General features: G+C 37.0%; 1 protein-coding gene across 6 annotated transcripts; it reads right to left on the reverse strand.

The window, feature by feature from the left end:
* Positions 1 to 583: 583 nt before the first annotated feature.
* On the reverse strand, positions 584 to 22,498 carry plcg2 (phospholipase C, gamma 2). Of its 6 annotated transcripts, none has more exons than XM_066684772.1 (34): positions 22,238 to 22,497; positions 21,014 to 21,097; positions 19,779 to 19,964; positions 18,328 to 18,477; positions 17,120 to 17,213; positions 16,981 to 17,028; positions 16,770 to 16,854; positions 16,514 to 16,597; positions 16,367 to 16,410; positions 16,187 to 16,259; positions 15,406 to 15,507; positions 15,177 to 15,295; positions 14,992 to 15,077; positions 13,299 to 13,419; positions 12,598 to 12,766; positions 12,027 to 12,122; positions 11,785 to 11,871; positions 11,258 to 11,436; positions 10,621 to 10,821; positions 9,839 to 9,958; positions 8,882 to 9,062; positions 8,144 to 8,212; positions 7,620 to 7,729; positions 7,364 to 7,460; positions 7,180 to 7,246; positions 6,834 to 7,000; positions 6,484 to 6,586; positions 6,150 to 6,353; positions 5,873 to 6,012; positions 4,585 to 4,699; positions 3,770 to 3,949; positions 3,570 to 3,658; positions 1,520 to 1,716; positions 584 to 1,106 (listed from the first exon to the last, which is right to left on the reverse strand). In XM_066684772.1, the coding sequence occupies exons 3-34, from the start codon at positions 19,954 to 19,956 to the stop codon at positions 1,064 to 1,066; spliced, it is 3,798 nt and encodes a 1,265-aa protein (XP_066540869.1). In that variant the 5' UTR covers positions 19,957 to 19,964; positions 21,014 to 21,097; positions 22,238 to 22,497; the 3' UTR covers positions 584 to 1,063. The 6 variants fall into 6 exon arrangements, with proteins under 6 accessions (XP_066540869.1, XP_066540866.1, XP_066540868.1 ...); XM_066684769.1 differs by having other exon boundaries at positions 21,014 to 21,101; XM_066684771.1 differs by lacking the exon at positions 22,238 to 22,497 and adding an exon at positions 21,847 to 22,185.
* Between the last annotated feature and the right edge of the window lie 11 nt (positions 22,499 to 22,509).

The raw sequence follows: 22,509 nt of genomic DNA on the forward strand, positions 1-22,509 counted from the left end.
CTAATCCTTACTTTGTAGAAAGAATTTTAAAATATACTGCAATTTTAAACAAATGGAAAAAACAAGGCAAGGGGCATAGGCTAAAAAGGAGTCACATTTTTCTATAGTAAGTGTGGGAAATTAGTTTTACAGAGCCGCTCATCCATTTGTCACATTTCTATCCTGTGTAGCTCATTGTGCTTTTGGCACTTGTCTCTTCTCACACTTTTACTCCTCCGAGATATTACAACTTTTTTTCTGCATTTTTTTTTAAACAAGCTATCATTTTCAATTGTGACTGAGTCTTAATGTGGTGAAGAATGGGACGCCTACCACTGCGGTCCCTTCCTGGGCGCAGTCATGTACATAACTAAACTACATTTCCCATGATTCCTCGAGTTTTTGCAGATAGAACTGCCCTTATTTCCTCTTGTCTGTGTTTATCTGCTGCTGCTCTGTGGCTGTTGTAATGACAATACAAGACCTTCAACAGGAGAATAAGACAACTACGATGTGAAATAATTTCAATCAAAATAAACTGTCTGTGAATATGTTTCAATTGCAAAGCTTCAAAGTTAATTCTTTACTTAAATTCACAGTTTAGGTGACATTGCTTCAAACACTTCTGCCCATCATTGTCCAGCAGCTTTACATTTTGAAAAGCAGTACAGTGAACTGACAGGGAGAGTTGTACATTGAGGTTTTTAATTGCTGTCTAATTAGTTAAACGTTGGTAGAGTCAAAACTAAACATGCCTAGTGCATCACATACAAACACATAGTTAAATTCTGATGAAGAAATTAGGGGGAAATTATAATGTTTCACATTTTATTGATAATATTATCTTAACACTTCCAGATCCACACACAGAAGCAGGGGATTTTGTCGTGGACTCCTCATGTTACTGTCACTGTCTGGTGTCATGCAGTTTGCATTCTGGATGCCTGAAAGCAAAATAGTCAAAACTCCACTGAATTTGCTCATCTGTTCAGTCTGCATCAGACAGCATTGGCAGTGGAGTCAAGGAGAGGTCGCCTCATAAGCAGATGTGAATTAGGTGGGAGAGGGAATGGAAGCGATTTCCTCATGAGTAGAACTTGCTGTTGTTGATTTTCTTCTCTTTTATTCTGCAAGGTAAAAAGCCAGACATTACTAATCTCCCAGCAGTGACTTGAATAGCACAGTACAACTCTTTTATAAAAGTATAGTATGTCTACATTCTCCCTTTGTATAAATATTTCACAGCTGACATCAGATACAGGGTTTGACTCAATCACTCATTAGGACATATCTTGTAAGCCTCTAGCTTTTGAGGCAAACAATTTCTGAAGAATTTTATTATTAAATAGCAGGGCAGTTACCTAAGATTAATATTCCTTGATGGAAATGCCTACAATTTAGTTGTTGCCCCCTTGTTCTGTTGCTGAAAATAGGGTGACTTTCATGTGATATGAATCTTCTCTCCTCACGTGCTGTGAAATTGAATGTAAAGGCAGAGTGTGAGGTGTGGTTCAGGTGGTGGAGGGTATGGATTACTCACTTCTGTTTGCATGTTTCATTAATATTCTGGAGCTGCTTCTCATTAGAGCTGAACTCCTGCATGAGGTCATCACGGCGATGGGAAGGTGCTGCACGCTGCAGGCCAGAGTGTGTGTCGTACAGGAAAAGCTCATTGCTGAGTTCGGCTTGTCTCTTGCGCAACTGGTTAGAGGAGGAGTACAGCTCCTCTTCTGCTTTCTGATAAAGAACCAATTCAACAGAAGTTAGATACATGCATTACATCAGGAATGATTATCTACAGCGGCGTGTCCTAATAGTTAGAGGACCGGGCTTGGTACTGCCAGTTCAATCCCCAAGACCATCTACGGCTGAAGTGCCATTGAGCAAGGCACTGAACAAACAACTTCCCTGCTCTGGGTGTGTGCTCACAGCCCCTAGTGCACTAGTGTGTGATCACTGCCACAGATGGGCTAATTGCAGAAGACACATTTTGTTGTACAATGACAAATAATTGTACATCATTATCTAAGAAGGCATATTATTTAAAACGCCCCTAAAATTTTATATGCCATATTATTTATTTGGCTATTTGACAGTATAGAAATAGAAACACTTAAAGGCTAAGGACCAGCTATATGAAAGTGTCAAACATAAATACAGTGGAATCTGAGTTCCTAATTTGTGTTTATTGATAACTGGTGCTTTTCCAACAATATGGGCATGTAAGGAAACCAACGAAAGGTGTTCAAGAGCCTCTGTAACATGGAGGTAAACAGGGTAAGGACACTCACTTCTCCTGTTTTAGTTGGTGTTATTAACGTTAGCTTGACTTGCTAAACTCGGTGGCTCAGATTATACTCGGCTACGTAGTGGCATTACGGAGGTTTATAGTGTCGGATGAATTCGAGTTCGACTTCGATCACATTTACAAGAATAACGGTACCTCTAAATTTGAGTTTAGCTTATTGCTAGGCTATTGTCATGAATAATGTTAGTTATTTAGCTAGATACTGTCATAACAGTCAGTCATAACGGTGTTTTACTGCGGCGTTGTTCAGCTGTTGTCCACCAGTGACGTCACGGTTGCGTTCAAGAATTTCCGTAGTGAGCTCGGGATTTCCGTCAATTTAATAAAATTGTCAGTTTTAAAGCAAATTAAGCATGTTGTTTTCATTTTTATTCATACTTATATATATATCTGTAACTAAAATAATGTGAAATATTCATGGAGGTCCATTAAGTGGTGCTTAGCCTTTAATTGAAATGTTTGATTTGGTTCATATAGAGACATAAGAGAAAACTAATCATCGTGATGACTTCTTCAACATCAAGACGTTTTCACCTTTAAAAAGATCCAGAAACAAACAAAATTTTAGTGAAACACTAAAACTAATTATTAAGAACTAGGTCAGGTTTTTTTTTCTTAGCTCCACTAAAAATATAAATACATAAATGTTATCAAAATATCAAATTCAAGAAAAGGAATCATTATTTATTATATATATATTCATAATAATTATTAATGATTTAAATAAATTAACAATAACAGTGTCATTTAGGTTCTGAACTAAATAGGGAAAAAAATACCATTAGCCCCAATCCTACTGGTTACTCCCCACTAACAAAGACTGTTCATCCTGTTCAGGTTCATGGCGAGTCCTGAGCCTACTGAGAATCATTCGGCACAGAGCAGGAACACACCTTGTCCCAGGTCCCAGTCCATCTCAGGGCATCACACACTCAATCATGGACACATTTGAACAGGCATGCATGGTTTGAACCCAATATCCCAGCTCCTTGGAGCTGTGTGACAGCAACACTACCTGCTGTGCCAGCGTGCTGCCCAACCCCACCAAATTCTACAGGCAAAACAACATCTATTTTTACCCAACATTCCTTCTTTGGGATTTTTCAAGAACAGTGTTTGATTTACATAACTGATTCAATATAACCACTTCAGAGAGTTCTAAATTTCACACTACATTTTTCTTATCCTTTTATCCTTATATCCTTTTTTATTCTTATCATTTTGGTGAAATGTCCATTTGAATCCAAGTGTAAAACAGGCTGTGGAAAGTGATTTTTCTTACCTCTATTTTATTTATATCAACATGCACCAGAAGAGACGCAAGCTCCAGGTTCTCACTAAAGCCATTCTTCAGTGGCACTGAGCGATATCCTGACAGAAAGACACAGTTTAATTCTTCCTCTGTCACCTCAAACTGGCCTGTGTGAGTGTGTTTATAACTATGAATGCATGACCATCAAGAACATTTAATGACAGACTTACCAGTGCGAACCCCTTTCACAGGGAAAGTAGCCTGGGCAACAAAGTTGGGGTCAGAGAACATGTCTTCCTCAAAGATGACAAAACGCAGAAAGCTGAGCTCAGGTTCATATACAGTAAACATGATTGTCTCAGCATCCTGCCGATGCGGACCAAGCCACACAGGGTTCAGACCGTTATCATCTACAGAGACATTTATATCAATGCATTACAGAACTGCAGCAACAGCAGGGAAAAACAATACCACTACTATTTATTATTAATTAAAAAAAGACAATACTAATCTTGAAAGGAAATATTACTGTCATTAATACTAATACATGCAAAAAAAAAAAACGATTTCACATAACTCAGGTTCCCATAGAAGCTAATATACACATCACAACAACAGCTACACAATAACCCCAGCTTGGAGTAGGTCTCTTGAAATGGCGTGTAAGACAGTGTAGTGACTCAAAATCTTGGCTAAAGAGTGCATGTGCTGAAACTGTTCTAATTAAGGATTGAAGACAAATAAGGAAACGTTAATTTCAGAAGTAGCCAGTGTTTGATATCATGAATACCAGTCCTTAGTGCAGAGGGTTGTAGAAATATGGTTGGACTGCTGCTAAAATTAACATCTGTGTCACAATGAAATTTAAAAAACAATTATTATTGCTCTCCATGAGCATTTAGATGAAAAAGGGAATGAGAGGGAATCCCAGGACCAAAGCTTGCAATTACCTTTTATAAGTGTATTCCAACATTCAAAAATCACTTACTTCAATTAGTTATACTTTAGACATCAGTCATTTATCCCACCTTTCCCCAATACTTACGGCAGACTGTGGTCTTGAATTTTGAGCAGTCACCAGTCTGTCCACATAGCTCAATCTCCACAAAAGGACTGACAATACTGCGGCCTGGCTTGGGCAGATGCCTGGCGGCTATCACCTACAACAAGCAGATGAATCAATTATAAAGTCCTGAAATAACGTCTTAGGCTCTCAGACAATTATACAAAAAAGCTGTTCATCTGAGTGCTAAATATTTATTCAAATATCACTAACATTAGAATACATATTAAAAATAATTCAACAATACTGAGTGATTTGCTGTATGCTGATGTTTTAGCTAAACCAGCTTCAAATTTCCTGAAGAAGTCCATGTTTTACAGTACAAGCTAAACATGGCACTACAGCTTATACTATATACTTAATAAACAGATGGAAAGGCATGGGAAAGGAATGGGTGCTGTCAATGTATTTAAGTGGGCAACACATTTAATCTCATCACAATAGTGACTGTAAAATATATTCCTGAAAATATATCAGTTTATAAGAAAATTTCGTATGAAATATGTGCAGCGTAAACTGTCACATGATCAGAACTACCGTGACCCTGGATTGGATAATCGGTTCCAGACAATTAATGAATCATCAGACCTGTTTATGTGGTTGCACCACAAGAAGAGGATGGCTGCATCAGAGCTCTCAAAGAAAAGGTTAATAAAGTATTTTAACGTAAAGAGGAGACAACTCTTTTTGAAACATAAAAACTATAAAGTGTCTAGTGTAGATATATGCATTTTCATTTACTTAACTTTGTTTAGTGTGGTCATGGGATGAGTAAACATGTTGATGGCAACAACAGTTACCAGTGAGATATTACAATGCATCTATATATAAACTTAGACTCATATATAGTTCTTCTTCTACCAAATTTTCTACATTGTTTTTTCTTTTAGCTTCATTTTGAGTCAAATTCTAGATATGTTGGATGACCATCTAGACAAGGCATGCAAAACTGCAGTTATCTCTCAAAATGAGTAAGATGCTGTCAACAGCGATTGTGATAGTGATGGATCAGATTTGGAGTAAGAGGGGGAGACAGGTCATTTGCCAGCCAGCCTGTTACATGAATATTCTGAACTTATTACACAGTTTCCTCCCATGGTCCAAAAACACACATTGGTAGGTGGATTGGCAACTCAGAGGTGTGAGTGTGTGTGAGAGTGTGTATCGCCCTGCGAAGGACTGTTAAGTGTGGCAGAGGTGTCCTGAAAAGTGTTTAAATAACTCAGCACCATTTTAAAAATAAAGTTGTGGGAATAGAACATAGACCTACTCGAACAGAGAGGGTAAATTTGGGGGTGGTGATCTCCTGCTGAGGGTCATAAATTTCAGAGCGCATGAGCTCTGGCTGCAGCACATAGCCTGTACCCCCATTCAGGCTGAAGAGAGCACTGTTCACCTGAGTAAACTTATCTGAGGACAAAGGAGAGAGTGCTTAGGACAGCGTCTATACAAGGCTGTGTTGTGTGTTACCATTCAATTAAAAAATGTTAATGGTAGTAATAAAGATATACAAAGTAAAAAGAAAAGTGGTAGTATGTGTCACCCACCAGCGGTTTGAAAGTTGAGAGCCACCATGTGGCAGCCACACAGCCACAGGGGATATGGGTCATAGTTGGAAGAGTCCACTCGCTGACCTTTGGGGTAGATGCGGCTAAGTGCCTTGCGGTTATACCTCAGAAAGTCATTTGACTTGCTTTTACTGGGAATCTTATTCTCCACAAAGGAACGGATCTCTCTATAGCTATACGTATCTGAAAGGAAACACAGGCAAAATCTGAGCCCAACGGAATTTGGAATTGCATTACTATATTTAGATGTTAATTTCCAAGATAGATGACTAACACATACAGAAAAATGTGACAAATTCAAACAAGTTCATACCAAAACGCTCTTTATCTTTGCTGCGCGGCTGACAGTACACCACCAGGTCAGACATTTCTTTGGCCACTGCATCAGTTTTTTCCATCTCTTTTTGCTTTGTTTCCTGTTGGAAGGGGATACAGACATGAGAGTTAATGATCTTATGTTGTAATAAGTTATGTGCTGTCATGCATGTTTATAACATGCAAAAACAATTACATGAAGATTACATTACGTGGTGTTTTATAGAAAATAATCCTTGCATAAAAAGGGAAATGACTGAAATTTATTTTTATTTGATGCATCAAAATCAACAAAGCTCTTTGGATCTCATTATGTTTTTTCCTGACATATTTTGACATTAGTTTTACCTCAAACTCACGGTTCTCTTCTCTGTGAGTGATGTCCCAAGCCACCTGATACCATTCATACAGCTCCTCTGTCGTTTCTGTGGCCAAGTCGAATGGCATCAGATTCTCCTTTGAGTCCTTATTTTGTAAAGTCACCACCACAGTCTTGCCATGCTTAGCTGAGCGCACTGAGAAGAAACAACATTAAGAGAACATCGGTACAGAAGATGGTCAGAATTGTTTCTGAACTGTAAAACTTTAACCACTGCATTATGTACTAATCAAGTCTATTCTATGCTCCCTGTTGTACTTCTGGTATTTTTATATTGTGTTTTCATTAAATGTATTAAACATTACAGGAACTTACCAACATTGCACTTGGAAATATCCACCACACCTTTACACAAGTCACCCAGTGGATTGTCTTCATCAGCCTAAAAGAACCACATTACTGGGTAAACATACTATCTTAATTGCTTTATGGATATACACAGTAAAATGATATTGCAATGATAAGGAGTTCAGGGAAATTGTAAAAGTATATGATTCACCAGGTCTTTCTGCTCAGCCGCAGCACTGTTAGCAACCTCCTCAACATAGTTAGCTGGGAAATAGAGCTGCACCCTGCCGCCATAGTCACCCTTCCACCTGCAGATGTCAGCAGAGTGAGTGAGTGAGTGTGTGAGTGAGAGAGAGACTTGAATATCAGTCAAATCAAGACTTATCATAATTATTTTTTCAATGTTGATGATAGAAAAAACAAGTTTTTCATGTATTGCATTTTAAAGCCATCAAGAAGAGTCTCACCATCCATTGCTTTCTTTGGTGACGTTATAGATCAAAGCATCCTTGGTAAAGCTAAGCTCATCTGTCCTCATGGCCCGATAATCATAGAGAGCTTTCACTGTGCACTGAGTCTGCAGAGGATAATGTGAGCACAATATTATCAATCTGAGAGGGAACAATCTGTATATTTCTGCAAAATTAAAATACAGAAAATTCCTCTAAGTTTTCAAGAGTAGAAGCCACTTTGAAGTCTTAAACTAAAGTTCATGAAACTCAGTTTAAAGACAATTTGTGGATCAATCTGATGAGGAAAATGACAGTGGTAAATGGTCCCACTAAAATGCAGCACAAATGAAATTGAAAATTTAAACTAAAGACACTCAGGCATGACACTGCTGTATTAGCTGTGGCTCATTTCCTCTTTAGTGAAGATCCATTTCCTATCTGAGAGACAGAGATAGCAAACAACTGAGTTTCCTGCTTGTGTCTGTGCTAATAATGCAAATGACCTCCAGAAAGAACGTGTGCTTCATAAATGTTCCTACCAGGGATGGTTCGATTTCATTGGCCTCCACATATTGCTTGCAGTCATAAAGTGAAGCAGATTTACTTTCCTATAAAGGGAAGAAGACGGAAGGTTTATTACCACTAAATGTGGACCCCAGTTCAGTCCCAATGGACTACATGTTGGTCCAAAATTCAATGTTCACTCTCAAAACTGCATGACATAAAAATTACTTTCATTCAATATACTGTTTAAACGTTACAGAGTATTTTAAACTAATTCATATCTAAAAGGTACATCCAGTGATTTTCCAAAATGTCTGCATAATTAAATGTTTAAGGTATTATAATAGTCATTCAGAATGTTCTGCTATGATAATATGTTATGAATCAGATGTCTGAATATTTTAAAGCCTACCTCACAGAAAGGTACATGCAAGCAACATAGTCCCTCAAAAACTCTTTTAGATTTACACCTATTTAAATAATATGAGCTTTACAAATAAAAACACAAATACAAGACATATGTAGAGTCACTGGTGGTTTTGGATAGTAAGTTAAATGTTTATATTTGTGTTGAAATTCAAGAGGATTACATTCTATACAGTACATAATTTCACAAAAATCCATCTTAAATAGTTATTTAACGACTAATTTTGTTTTATGTTTAATATTAAATTTGCTAGTGTTCAAAGGCTTAACTCATCAAAATATCTCCATTTTTCTAATACAGTAAACTAGGTTTTGAAACCCAAAATATTTTCCATATAAGCACTAACCGTGCAGAAGCGCTCCACTAGCTCTGGTGTGACAGGGTAGCGAAGTTTGATCTTGCGATAGAGAGGTTTTTTGCGGAAATAGCTGACCAATTCCATCAGGCTTTCAAACTCACTGGAGGTGCCAAGGACATACATGGAGCCTTCTTTATGGATCCGGCAGTGCTTGACCATGCCCTCACCTCTGTAATACCACAGAAAAAAAAAACAAGACAAGGCTTTTACTCCCCTGCTTTACACAAGAAAATCATCAGAGCTATTAACACTGCATGAGCTAAAGAAAATTTAAGAAGTTACAGTTAAAATAGGTTTGTTTCTCATTCATTCATTATCTGTAACGGCTTATCTAGTTCAGGGTCACGGTGGGTCCAGAGCCTACCTGGAATCATTGGGCGCAAGGCAGGAATACACCCTGGAGGGGGCACCAGTCCTTCACAGGGCAGCACAGACACACACACACACACTTTTGAGTCGCCAATCCACCTACCAACGGGTGTTTTTTTTGGACTGTGGGAGGAAACCGGAGCACCCGGAGGAAACCCATGCAGACAAGGGGAGAACACACCAACTCCTCACAGACAGTCACCCGGAGGAAACCCATGCAGACAAGGGGAGAACACACCAACTCCTCACAGACAGTCACCCGGAGCGGGAATCGAACCCATAACCTCCAGGCCCCTGGAGCTGTGTGACTGCGACACTACATGCTGCACCACTGTGCCGCCCAGGTTTATTTCTCATTCAAGCAGAATCTTTTCCACCTGCCAGTCACTGCTGATCTGTATTATTAATAGTAACAAATGAACCTGTTGTATGTGTATATGCCTTGACAAACAATGCTTGAGCCCACATGTCAATTTGGCATACTGAACTCCTGGCTTTTGGGAAACAACACAAATTTGGCTCATCACTCTTCAGATCCTTGATGGACACATAATGAAGAAGATAAGAAAGCAGCACCTGAAGGTGATGGCATAAGATTCTGGCTCTTCTCTCTGTCTGATGAGGAAAGCTCCATCTCGAGGAATCCTCAACAGGTAGTCTTCTGCCTCACCTCGACTCAAGTTACTGTAAAACCATCTGCACAGGACAAAAACACCCATTGTTAAGAAATAATAAATACATTCATAAATTTATATCTGGGGGTGTACATGAATAAATGACCTTGGTATTGCACACTCTAATATGTTTAAAGCAAAAAAACTGCATTTTGGGGCTTAGCTTCCTTGCTCAAGGGCACTTCAGCCAGGAATGTTCCTGCCGGCAAGTAAGGGGGTCGAACCAATTACTTTCCAGTACCAAGTCCAGTCCTCTAAAGATCAGGCCAGTACTCACACTATGTATGCATATGTATATGCACATGCATATATATTTTATTTGTATTAATTTATTTATTTTGTGGAACTTGTAACACACATGTTCAACAACCAATCTTATATTTATTTTATTATTTATTTCATTCTATTTTTATTGCATTTGTGTATTACACATGAGCTAAACTTGTGTTGAATTGAAGCAAACCTAAAAACTTTGTGGAAAACGTAATGATTTAATTACGGTTCCTTGAAGAAACCAGGTTTGAGACAGGCTCGCTAAATTGTTGCACCATTGTGGCAAGCTGTGGAACTCAGGGCTTTCTTGAGATTTTTTACAGATTTACATTTTTTTTTTTTACAGTGTTTGATTAGGTGTCAATGTCACATCTTCTACATTTTATATGCATCTCCAGGACAATTACTCACTTCTCATGTATGTGCTGGTTGGGCCGGGGCACAAAGTCTGTAAGGCGCAGGTTGAAGTCATGGCAGCGGAGAGGGTTCTCTCTGTAGTGCTGGATCAGGGCGTACACGCTGGGAAAGTGCAGGTTTTCTGTCAGGAAGAACACAGTGTGTCCGCCATCTGAGGCAGAGCGAATTCGGCAATGCTGGACTCTTCCACTGCGCCTATACCACACACATGCAAACAAACAAAGATTATGATCACACCTGTTTTACATGACATGAAATAATAACAATAAAAAATGCTGTTCAGTGGAAAATGTTGAGTCATTTGCTGACTTAATTCTTTAAAAAAAATACAATGTCTATTCAAATTAAAGAGTTGCATTAACACATGCAAAACACATGCTTTTTTGGCTAGTAAGAATTTGTTAAGCAAGTATCACAATTTAGAAACTTCATTTATTGGACAGAATAAAACCCTTGATAGAGAACACTAAATACCAAATCTCTTATATCAGCCAATGGACAACAATGATGGCTAGCATAATGTCCTATGAGAGAAGAGATAGGACCATACTACAGACCCAAGAGTAAGGTCAAAAATGAGAACAATAACTTTTTTAATCAATGTTTTAGGTATGAAAACAGGATGTCTTACCAGAAAGAGAGAGTGCAGTCAGTAAGGAAGGTGTCACTTTCTCGCACCAAAAAAGTTCCATCTTTGCCTCCAGACTCGGCGCAGAACTCCTGCAACAACCTCTCAGCTGTCTGCCTTCCTTCAGACAATCGTCCATGGAACCAGGGTTCTGTTTGGTGCATATCTGTACCACCTTGTGACTGATCAGGAGAACACAGGTAAACTTCAGTATGTAATCGCTGCTGGCTTCAATATTATACACAATTTATTTATTACTTTCACCCCTCTGAGATTTCACAAATTTTTGGAAAAAAATTATAAAACACTATCATAAATATCTGCAATCGATACCTAATTAGTGTTTGTAAGCAAAAGTGGAGATATTTAAATGTGATTTGGAACTGTGCAGTTTTGTGTTGTAACTGAATTTAACTGAAGGTAAATGCAATTTTTTGTGAAAACTATGTGATTCATTAATTGCATTATTGTGTATAAAACAGTGTTGTGTAAATCAAAAGAAAATCAAATAAACATTAATAATGACATACCTTTCCAATTTCCCACTCTTCTGCCTCATACTCCTCTGCATAATACAGTTTAGTTCCTGAGATCACACAGTAGTGCTTATACCATGTCTGAACACACACACACACACTTCATTAACATTAATAATTTTGATTAACATTACATGAATGTACAGCATTTCTTATAGTTGCCCTTATGGAGCTTAATTAAACATAAGAAATTTTGCTGTGAATGTCTCAGATGTAGTATGAAGAACTCAATATACCTGATCTATTGGGTCCCAGATAAAAAGCTCTCCTTGTTTATCCCCTTTGCGAATGTTTTTTTGGCCAAACGTCTCACCAATATTCAGTTTTTTATGCTGTGTTGTAAAAGAGCAGAAAGGTCATGTACAAAATCTCAAGTAGCCAAGTTTGTGTCTAAGCCTGTGATTGCATTGTAATGCTTCTTTATGCACAACATCCAGATGTCAAATATTGCCTATTAGATATTATTTTGCAAAATGAAATATGACACATCAAAATACTATATAACTCCTTGGCAAGTTTAAACTCCATGTTCCTGCATTTTGAAAGAGTACAGTTTTGTTAAACATTCAGTTGTGTCTGACAAGGAAACAAGGATATTTATACAACAGCTGATTTGCTTACTTGATTAAAGCTCACACACATAATGGCAATAATGCTAATCAATTATCACTGTCATTTTGACGCGCACATAGACCTGCTGAAACAGGGCAGTATCTGAAGTTAAAAGACATTGGAAGTGAATCGAAGATCCATGTTTCTGCTATAATCAATATGTGAAATATAAAGTATATTAGTCATAGACCTTACCTTGATAATAATTTTGCCCCTGAGTTGATTGGGGGAAGGCAGCTGTTCTGCTTCCTGCTCTACAGGCTCAGTGAGCAGCTTTTCCTGAAAAACTTCCCTGAACACCTGGGCCATCAACTTCTGCTGTTTAATATCACAGTGCTCCTCTATGGACAACACCAGGGGGTACCTAACCACAGCAGCAAAACATGGTGTATTTCTACAAAGCAACTCTTCAGCATAAATTCACAGAATTTTAAAAGACACTCAAAATTGCGTGTATACCTATACATGAGGATAAACATACACAGAAAACAGAATGTCATATCATAGAGCAAGTTCTACAGAAATCTATTTGCCCTAAGAATAAATAGTCAATTATATTAGTTTACATACCTTAATAAAAAGATATTTTACAAAAGACCCTTTTCAATTTCTTAAGAAACTGTTTCAAAGGTTGACTTACCAGTATATATCTATATATCTTGAAAGAATAAACTAATATTTTGTTTGATGAGAGCTATGATTTACAAAATTCACATTTTTGTTTTTTTGAGAACTTCATAAAATATTTCTATGCCAAGAACAGTCTACGTATCCTTTTTCATTTTGTTTCTCCACATTCAATTTGAAAACATTATTTATATGCACTGTGTTTGAACTTTTACATAAACAAGCAACAAAGAGGACATATTTCTGAGTACGTGTTTAAGAAAACTCACTCAGACGCTACAAAGGCATGGTCATTGATGGCCTTCACCACATCTCTAAACTTAATCTTGGTGGTCCTTGTCCATCCATGGTATATAATAGGTTCGTCTGATGGGCCGTTCCAGCAGTCCACTGTATCTCCAACAAACAAAGCGAAGTTAGAATGCTCAGTGTAATCTCAGTTCAAGATTTTTGAGGCTAAATCCAAAATCAGAAAATTGGGTGCAAGATATTTATATATATATATCCAATTTGCTTTATTTCTGTGTCTCAGAATTTGCATTTCATTTTTCTATTTTTGCAAAATGAAATGGAAGTGGTAGGACTACATAATCAGAGTAGGGGAGAACATACCTGTCTATGATTAGTCAGTGAGATGTTATTGTGAGAAATGAAAAAGAAAATTCATGTCACTTCTGCACATTTGTTAATGATGGAATAACATGTTACGTTTATTTATAAACTAGTGTTTTTTTTCTTCTTTCCTAAATTACAAATTATTTTCAGATTTAGCCTGAAGCTGTAAAAATATTTTAACTGATAAATGTAATCTAAAACCTAGAATGGACTTTAAGTGGCTAATCAGTTTTTAATAGTGCCCTAAAATACAACATCTTGACAGTGTACTTATAATTGCATATGCAAGACATCTACAAGTATCTTCAAAAAGGAAAAAAACAACATTCCGCTTAAGTAAGTATACAGCAATAAGTCATTTTGTCCAGTGATTCTGCTTTACATTAGTGGAGACACTCCATAATGTATTTGGGGTGTATTTAAATAGATTAAATCCCTGTGCTTCTTATGGTTTCCAAGGTTTTCCTATGATAGTGACATTTAAAACAGAACAAAAGACCAGTGTAAAAGATATGAAATAGGATATATCAACAGTGTGTTCAGAATAATTTCACGTTTCTTAAATAATAAGCACAAGTCATTTTGTCATTGATGTTCAGAATAATTAATTTAAACTTACAAATGAGAAATGACAAAAATAAGGTGAAAAGTTTACATGCAAACACCTCAACCTTGAAAATATTCAAGTTAGTTCAACTTGTGCATCGCAGAGTAAGGCATTTTATTTTTCTGCAGCATAGTGGTCAGAGGAAAAGCAAGTTACAGAAATTTAAACTTCAGAATCAAAAGACAAACTGCCTATCTCAACCAGTAAGAAAATATTTGAAGCTCATGGACTAGAACTCCCTTTAAAGTCATGAATTATATAGCTAATGTGTCCAAGATGAAATCAAGACATTCAATTAACAAATTAACAAATATTTACTCATTACTGATGAGTACCATGCAGAAACTGATAGACCATATGGATGGGTGAGTGTGTGGGGTGTGAATGAACATTGTGCATAGCTAAGTGCACATCTCATTATATATGGCCATTTAGATGACACTATTTATGTAACGTATTGTCTGGCATAATAATCTGATTTATCTGATTTATGTTATAGTCATTTAATCATAATAAAAGTGATTTTTCTACTCATTTTGTGTTTTGTAAACTGGATGAAATTGCATGAAAATTGGAAACTGCATAATAATTCTGAACACACACACACCATCTCTCTTGCTATATATATATATATATATATATATATATATATATATATATATATATATATATATATACATACACACACACACACACATATATACACACACATGCAGGATATATGAACTGAGGTAACTAACACTCAATACAGCGGCAGCCCAGTCTCAGACAGCGTACATAGGCCTCTGTGGATGATTCACTGCGCAGCTGGTCACCAGTGAGATAGCTGTGAAAAAAAAATGCACATCAAACTTTGTCACAGGATATGCGTAATAAAAGAAAGGCAGTGAGTAAGTGTGTGAGCATGAAGAGTGTCCATACTGACGTGTTGTGAGAGGAGTTGATCCAGTAGTGAGACAGAGGGTTGTTCATGTCCAGGCTGGAGATTTCTGAATACTTCTCGTCCCAAATAGAATTCTCTTTGGAAAAGAGAAAGTTGAGGAACTAGATATCAGAAAGAGTCAGAAAGAAATGAAAAATGTAAGTATAAGCAATTATGAGGCAGCATTATTCACAGTATAAAATTCCTCAAAACAGATTTTTCCTAATTGCACCTCGCCAACTGTGAACTCTGGGTCATTGGTCTTTCTCATGTTGCCGTCAATGAAGATGGTCATCAACTCTCGTACTTGGCTCATGTTGTTAGCCCAAGACTCCTACAAGGGTGAGTAACAAACAGACGTGAATATAACATATTGCAATATAATATTTAATAATAATAATAATAATAATTACATCTATCTGGTATTCACAATATAGATTGTAGCATTCTACTGAACAGCTCTTACGTAACAACCCATTTTATAATTGTAGCTGTTCTTGGTGACCAGCTTTAATATCATTAATAATGATACTGTAAATAAAATAATTATATTTAGCAATAATCACATGCATTCATTCATTATCTGTAACCGCTTATCCAATTGAGGGTCACGGTGGGTCCGGAGCCTACCCAGAATTATTGGGCGCAAGGCCCACACCCTGGATGGGGCACAAGTCCTTCACTGGGCAACACACACACTTACACCTACGGACACTTTTGAGTCACCAATCCACCTATCAACATGTGTTTTTGGACCGTGGGTGGAAACCAGAGCACCCAGAGGAAACCCATGCAGACACAGGGAGAACACACCAACTCCTTACAGACAATCACCCAGAGCGGGATTTGAACCCACAACCTGCGACACTACCTGCTGTGTGACCTACCACTGTGCCACCCCAATAATCACATATCATTTAAAATTACAAGAAGGTGAACAGCCTGAACAGATCACTGAGGATCGCTGGATAAATGGACACATTAATATTATATGCATAAAATACCCATCTTACTTTCTGTTGATAAAGAAGGAATCTTTGGAAATCACAGAGAAGGACTGCTGAGGAATTTGCCTTATCTGTGTTACTAAAAATACAAACACACAACAGTCATAGTAAATTAAAGTACAAGTGCCAGTTTTATAAATCCCTAAAGCTCCTAAGTCCTAAAACTAAATGTGTGAGGACACTTACCCCATGATGAAGGCACAAGACTCCTTTTTAAACTCATCCAGTATCTAACAAAAACACAAATACACATACACGAGTCATTATAATGATTAAAATACATGAAACTGAATGCTTCAAAATGTATGACTTTTTACAAAGTGTCACACTCACTGTTTTTTGGTTTTCAAATATCAAATCATTATAGAATTTGTGGAACTTCTCAAAGTCCAGAACATCTTTCTTTCCTCCAACGGCCTGGAATTAAGATGTAGATTAAGTTGAAGAGTAATCCAAACAAAATCCAAATTTTTCACTTGCAGGAAACTGAGTTGTTGTTTTTCAAAGGGAATGTATGTTAATGGGTAATGGTAAACAGCAGATATTAATGGAAATGACTTATTAATGTAATGTATGATCCATAGCGTACCGTGATCTTTTCCTTCAGAAATCTCCCTCCAGGCACTTTAAAGTTAATTTGATTTAATAAATTCTTGATTTCCTTCAGAGTGATGCTACAGACAGAGCATAGGAACACAGATTCTAGTTCAGTATGTTATTTGTAAGAGGAATAATAGCGAACTCTTTGCTGAAACAGGGGAATGACAAAAAAATGAGAGAAACATGTTGAAGAACATTACCTGTTTTTCTTTGTCTGATCAACAGAATACATCTGCTTTCTCAGCCAACTATGCAGGAGACAAAACATATATGCATGAAACAGAAAGATAGATGGGGAAAGAAGGAGAAAGTGTGCATATTTTATGTGAGTGTTTGTACCTTTCTATAATGTCTGGTGTATGAGCCTGCACTGTCTCTTGCATGAGCAGCTCCAGTCCTGTTAGCCATTTCTCTGCATCTTCTACTGAGTCAGCTATAAAACAACATACAAAATTCATTATATCATTTGCAGATTCAGACAAGTTCTACCTAATTAATCCTATTACAATAAATCAATTATTAATAATAAAATATTATTGTCACAGAAAAGTTTTAAACAGTTTTTACACTATGAAAAACTTTATACCTGCCTTTAAATTGTATGAACATTTTAAATTATTTTATATTGTCACAGTCAAGTTCAGAGTCAGAGACCAACGTCTGCCTATTTATTTTCCAGTAAAAAAAAGGCCATTCAGTAGTATTTGCTTGAATGAAATAACAATCCACTTACATATGGAGGGAAAAGTGAGAAAAAAAGAAAAACATATAAGTTCTAAAAATAAATGTAAATAAAAAAACAAAGAAAAAATGAGACACCTAACATATTTTACTGGAAAAAGGCTATGCAAAATGGTATTATCTGAGCAATTGCGTGGATACAGAACAGATTGAAAGTGCTTACCCTATTTCCCTATAAACTGAAAGAGAGTGTCTCAGAATGTGTAAAAGCTGCAATGAAGATAAAAGGATGGACACTAAATACTTAAGAATATATCTTTAGGTTTTAGGCTTCTGTGTCATTTTCCATTAAATATCTATTTTCTTTTTTGTTTTATTTGTGAAAAATGAAAAACCTATTTAATCGATATTTAACAAGCAAATAAATCAACAATGAGTAGGCAATGATGTTAGACCATAACTTTCATTCATTTATTCATTCATTATCTGTAAGCGCTTATCCAGTTCAGGGTCGCGGTGGGTCCAGAGCCTACCTGGAATCATTGGGCGCAAGGCGGGAATACACCCTGGAGGGGGCGCCAGTCCTTCACAGGGGAATACACACACTCACACATTCACTCACACACACACACTTTTGAGTCGCCAATCCACCTAAAAAAGTGTGTTTTTGGACCATGGGAGGAAACCAGAGCACCCGGAGGAAACATGCAGACACAGGGAGAACACACCTACTCCTCACAGACAGTCACCCGGAGCGGGAATCGAACCCATAACCTCCTGTGAGCTGTGTGACTGCGATACTATCTGCTGAGCCACTGTGCCGCACCAGAACATAACTTGTGTTGTCCATTATAACTGATACTTACCTCCCAGGCTGAGTGTGTTAAGAACAAACTGGCTGCCATAGAAGATTGTAAAGCATGTGTTGTCTGGATGCTTGTCCTTGCTCTCCTTAAATCTCTCAAAGTCCTTGGAGTTTTTTCCTGGGCGGACCTCCCGGATCTCAAACAGGTCCACTACAAAACAAGATTAAGTCTTTTCTGACTGGAGTTCAATGACAAATTAAGCAAACTGACTGAAACAGCAGGTCAGCTTGAAAAAGAATTTCATAACCATTATCAGCTCATATACAAATGAAAACCTAAAGACAAACTCAAAGACCGAATAAGAAACTGTTTCATGCGAAACAGAGAATAATGGAAAAATATGGGCACAAACTGAAACTGATGGATATGCTAAAAAAGCAAATAAAGACAGTCAGTTAGGGGGTGGAGAAAATTGTGAAGTAAAAAAAAGTGACAGAAATGGTGAGAGTATAAGTCTAGTGTGATATTTGAAAGATCCAGAGGTGTAATAACAGTGTGCAGTAACACTACTTTATTCACTTTAAATGACATAAACTCCAAGATAAGTACTTTTGAAACATATAATACGCTGGCTCAAAAAAAAATAACTTACTATAAGTAGACAAGACATCCTACATCCTACATCCTACATCCTACACCGCTTCTGTTTTTATAGTTGACTCATCTCTTTCTCGCTCTATATGATGAAATGCTGGACCTTCATTAAGCTGCATATGGTCAATGATTGTATACTGCATGATCCCAAATTTCACAGTCATATTCATCAATTCCTTCTTTGGCACATCTGTAGGATTAAACGTGTATCTGATACGAGTGCTTGTAAATTTGAACAAAACAGTATAAAAATGTAAAAAAAAAAAAAAATCTATATATGTACTGTCCAGTTAAAAACATGTATCTCCCAAAATAGCAGCTTTACAGAAGATGGGAAAAACCTTGTGTACTTTCAGTGGAAGTCAATGTAAAAAGATTTTGCAGCATTTTTATTGGTCCATTCATCATGAATTTTTCACACATTGTGAAGGACTGCTGCTGTGTTCAAACGATGTCGTAAACATAGTATCCACAAAGTTTGAGATATTTTTAATTGGACATTGGATATTTTTTTTTTTTTCACATTTGTAAACTGTAACTGTAACCTTTATGTGTATTTGTACCAGACATGAATTGTACGAAAGATCAAAGAGACAAAAACGGATAATCAAAATGTGAATATCAAAACAAACTATGAAATTTGCAAGTGTTCATTTGTCTGAATAATGGCTAATGAGATTAATTTGATTATTTTATCCATGATTAACATGACATTAGAAATCTTGCCCAGGGGCTCTTATTGGTATATTACAGTGTTCTTGCTAAAGCTGGTGATTAAAACTCACTCTGATGTGATTAACCCAACCAATGATACATCAAAACCTTAGGTTGTAGTTAAATTCAGACTGTTTACTTACACACTCCATCAGTCTTGTCTGCAGTGCGAGTCCATGCCACCTGTCTGGTCTCCATAATGACCTGTACAGTGAGCCTCTCCATCTTCTGCCTGTACACAGTCATTACAATACCCATCTCCAGGTCCCGTTTAATGAGACTCTTCTTGTACTCCGTCAAGTCTCCGTGTCGACCCGCCATCTCTGCTTCTGGTCACACAATTAAGAAAAAACACACATATATGGGCTCAAGGCACAAGGGCAAAAGCTAATTTAAGACATGTCCTATACATTTCTAATGCCTTTACATTAGTGACTTTTATTTAGTAAACTACAAAATGCTGATGCAAGACAAAGTGTTTCAGTTTCTCATACGGTCACTTCTAAAACTCATGACTACATTTCACTTATTGTTTGTCACTGAGAAAATGCATAGATGCAATTTAAGCAAGGATTATATTGTTTATGTCCTCTTTTACCATTCAAAGACATTTAGCAAATCTATTAAAAAAATAATAATGTTTTATTATTACTCTGTTAATGCTGGGGTTCCGGGTAGGCTCCGGACCCACCGTGACCATGAAATGGATAAGCGGTTAGATAATGAATGAATGAATTTTAAAACTTGGATAGGGCTAGACAATAATTCAATGTCAATATATACTGCAATATAAAATGTTTCAATAACAATGACATCATTTTTAAACACATATTCAATATACATTATTTACAACATCTGTCACTGACAGATGTTCATTACAGGGTACTGTCATCAGTTCAGTTTTAAATTTAGAATAGAAAATATTAATATTTACCAAACCAATAGGTTTGATGGTGATGTTATGTTTCCTGTTGGTTCTTGTAAGTTTTTCATTGGAATTGATATTGTTTGTATTAATACTGGAATTATATTGTAGCGTCCAAAATTAGGAAACATATCATGATACAAATTTTCATATTGTTTTCAATGTTCATATTGTCCAGCCCTGTGCTGGGGATTAACTCCATATATTTAGAAATTGTAACAGAAAGCTCCCCACATTTTTCTACAAAAGAATATCAAGAGTAGATGTCTGTGTTTGGGGATTACATTATGACACATTATGAACAGTATGATATTCTCTGATGAAAAACCGATACATGAATGTTTTCCCTAATACTTAACCAAAGGCACGACAAACAGACTATAACACTGTTCCCACAGCAGCTGGTATTTGCATTGCAAATGAAAGAGAAGAGCAAATCATGGAGGGACTGACCCAGAGAGTCTGAAGAGTCCAGCAATGTTAGTAAAGCATTAACCCAGTTAACCCAAGTGTTGAATGAGTAGAAAACTTTGCACTCTACCTGTCAGAGAAAGAGAGAGAGAGATAGAGAAATTCCATCTATTAGTTGTGCTGTTAAAGAGAAATTCATTGTCTGTAAGATTATATCAATAGTATATAGATAAAATAATTAAAAGATGATTGACATGATGTGAAATGTTTATTTAGAATTATCCTTTGAATTGTTTACATTGGTGTGATGTCTGAGGTATGTAAATGTCTTTAAAATTAAAGAAAAACTTAAATGAATGGATTCTCCCATTAAGAAACTTTATGTGAGCTACCATAAACCAAAAGGAAGAGAAAAAGAATGAAGTTTTTTTAATAGCAAAATCCTTGTCTAACGTGCACTTCCAGTGAAGAATCACCACTGAAAATCCCTAGTTAAATCTGGGTCTTGGGAGATAATGTGAGAAGAACAGCGGATGACTGTGTGATAAACTCATGTGAAGTCCTGCAGTAAACTCCTCAGGCCACAGAAGCACCTGCGGTTCAGTTCAGTTCAGTTCAGTTCACCCCATCACTGCTAACTGGCCACCATCACACACACTGCAGTGGGACTGCTGTAATTGAGGTATATGTCACGAGCACCGATTTAAAATGTACATTATAACTTCACTTCAGTCAGCAGTCCTAAGTCCTCTGAACCCATTCTACAACTAATTCAGTAGTCTCTCCAGCTCGACCTACATGCACTCAACGATACGCTATCCTTCCCCTTTCGCCGACTCTTTCCTCTTAAACCAACTTAGCCAGTTTAAACTTACCGCGTGAGGAAAACAGGATCACATCTAAATAGTCCTCCTGAAGCGAAGAAATTCACATTTTAAGTCCGAGAAGAGCAGCGAAAATTGGTCGTTTAAAATTATACAAGACCAGCTCGGTTACAAATTGGTCAGTTCCTCTATTCTCTAAACACAAGGAAGTAAAGCGAACCTTATAAGAATAGCCTTCATAAAAAGACACGGAAGTAAAGATGCTATCAATGCAAAGTCCCCAAGGAAGACAGGGCGGTATGCTTCAACTTTCACCTCATAATTACACGATTTTCTTAGAAAAGACAAGTCTGGAGAAAGAGAGCTCCACTTTCTCTCAGAACCAGTCATCCCCCGTCTTCCCTAGGGCACTATTACAGCAGCAATTTGAAAATGAAAGCACCTGTCACCGAAGCTTCAATCCAGAAGTGACCGAAACAAGCAGCAAATGGCCAGTGAACGAAACCCCCGCGTTTCCTGACAGAAAATACAGACAGAAAACGGGAGCTTGTAACGCAGACAGTAAAGTGACACAATGTAAATTCTGAGTCAATATGGAAACTCAGGATTTACATATCTAACGTCACTTTCACCAAGATTTGCATTCAACTAAGTAAAGCAAGATAAACCAGAAAAATGAGCACAAAAACCACACATAAGTTGTGTTGGCCCTGT

Source organism: Hoplias malabaricus, chromosome 11 (assembly GCF_029633855.1).
Source record: "Hoplias malabaricus isolate fHopMal1 chromosome 11, fHopMal1.hap1, whole genome shotgun sequence".
NCBI lineage: Eukaryota > Metazoa > Chordata > Actinopteri > Characiformes > Erythrinidae > Hoplias > Hoplias malabaricus.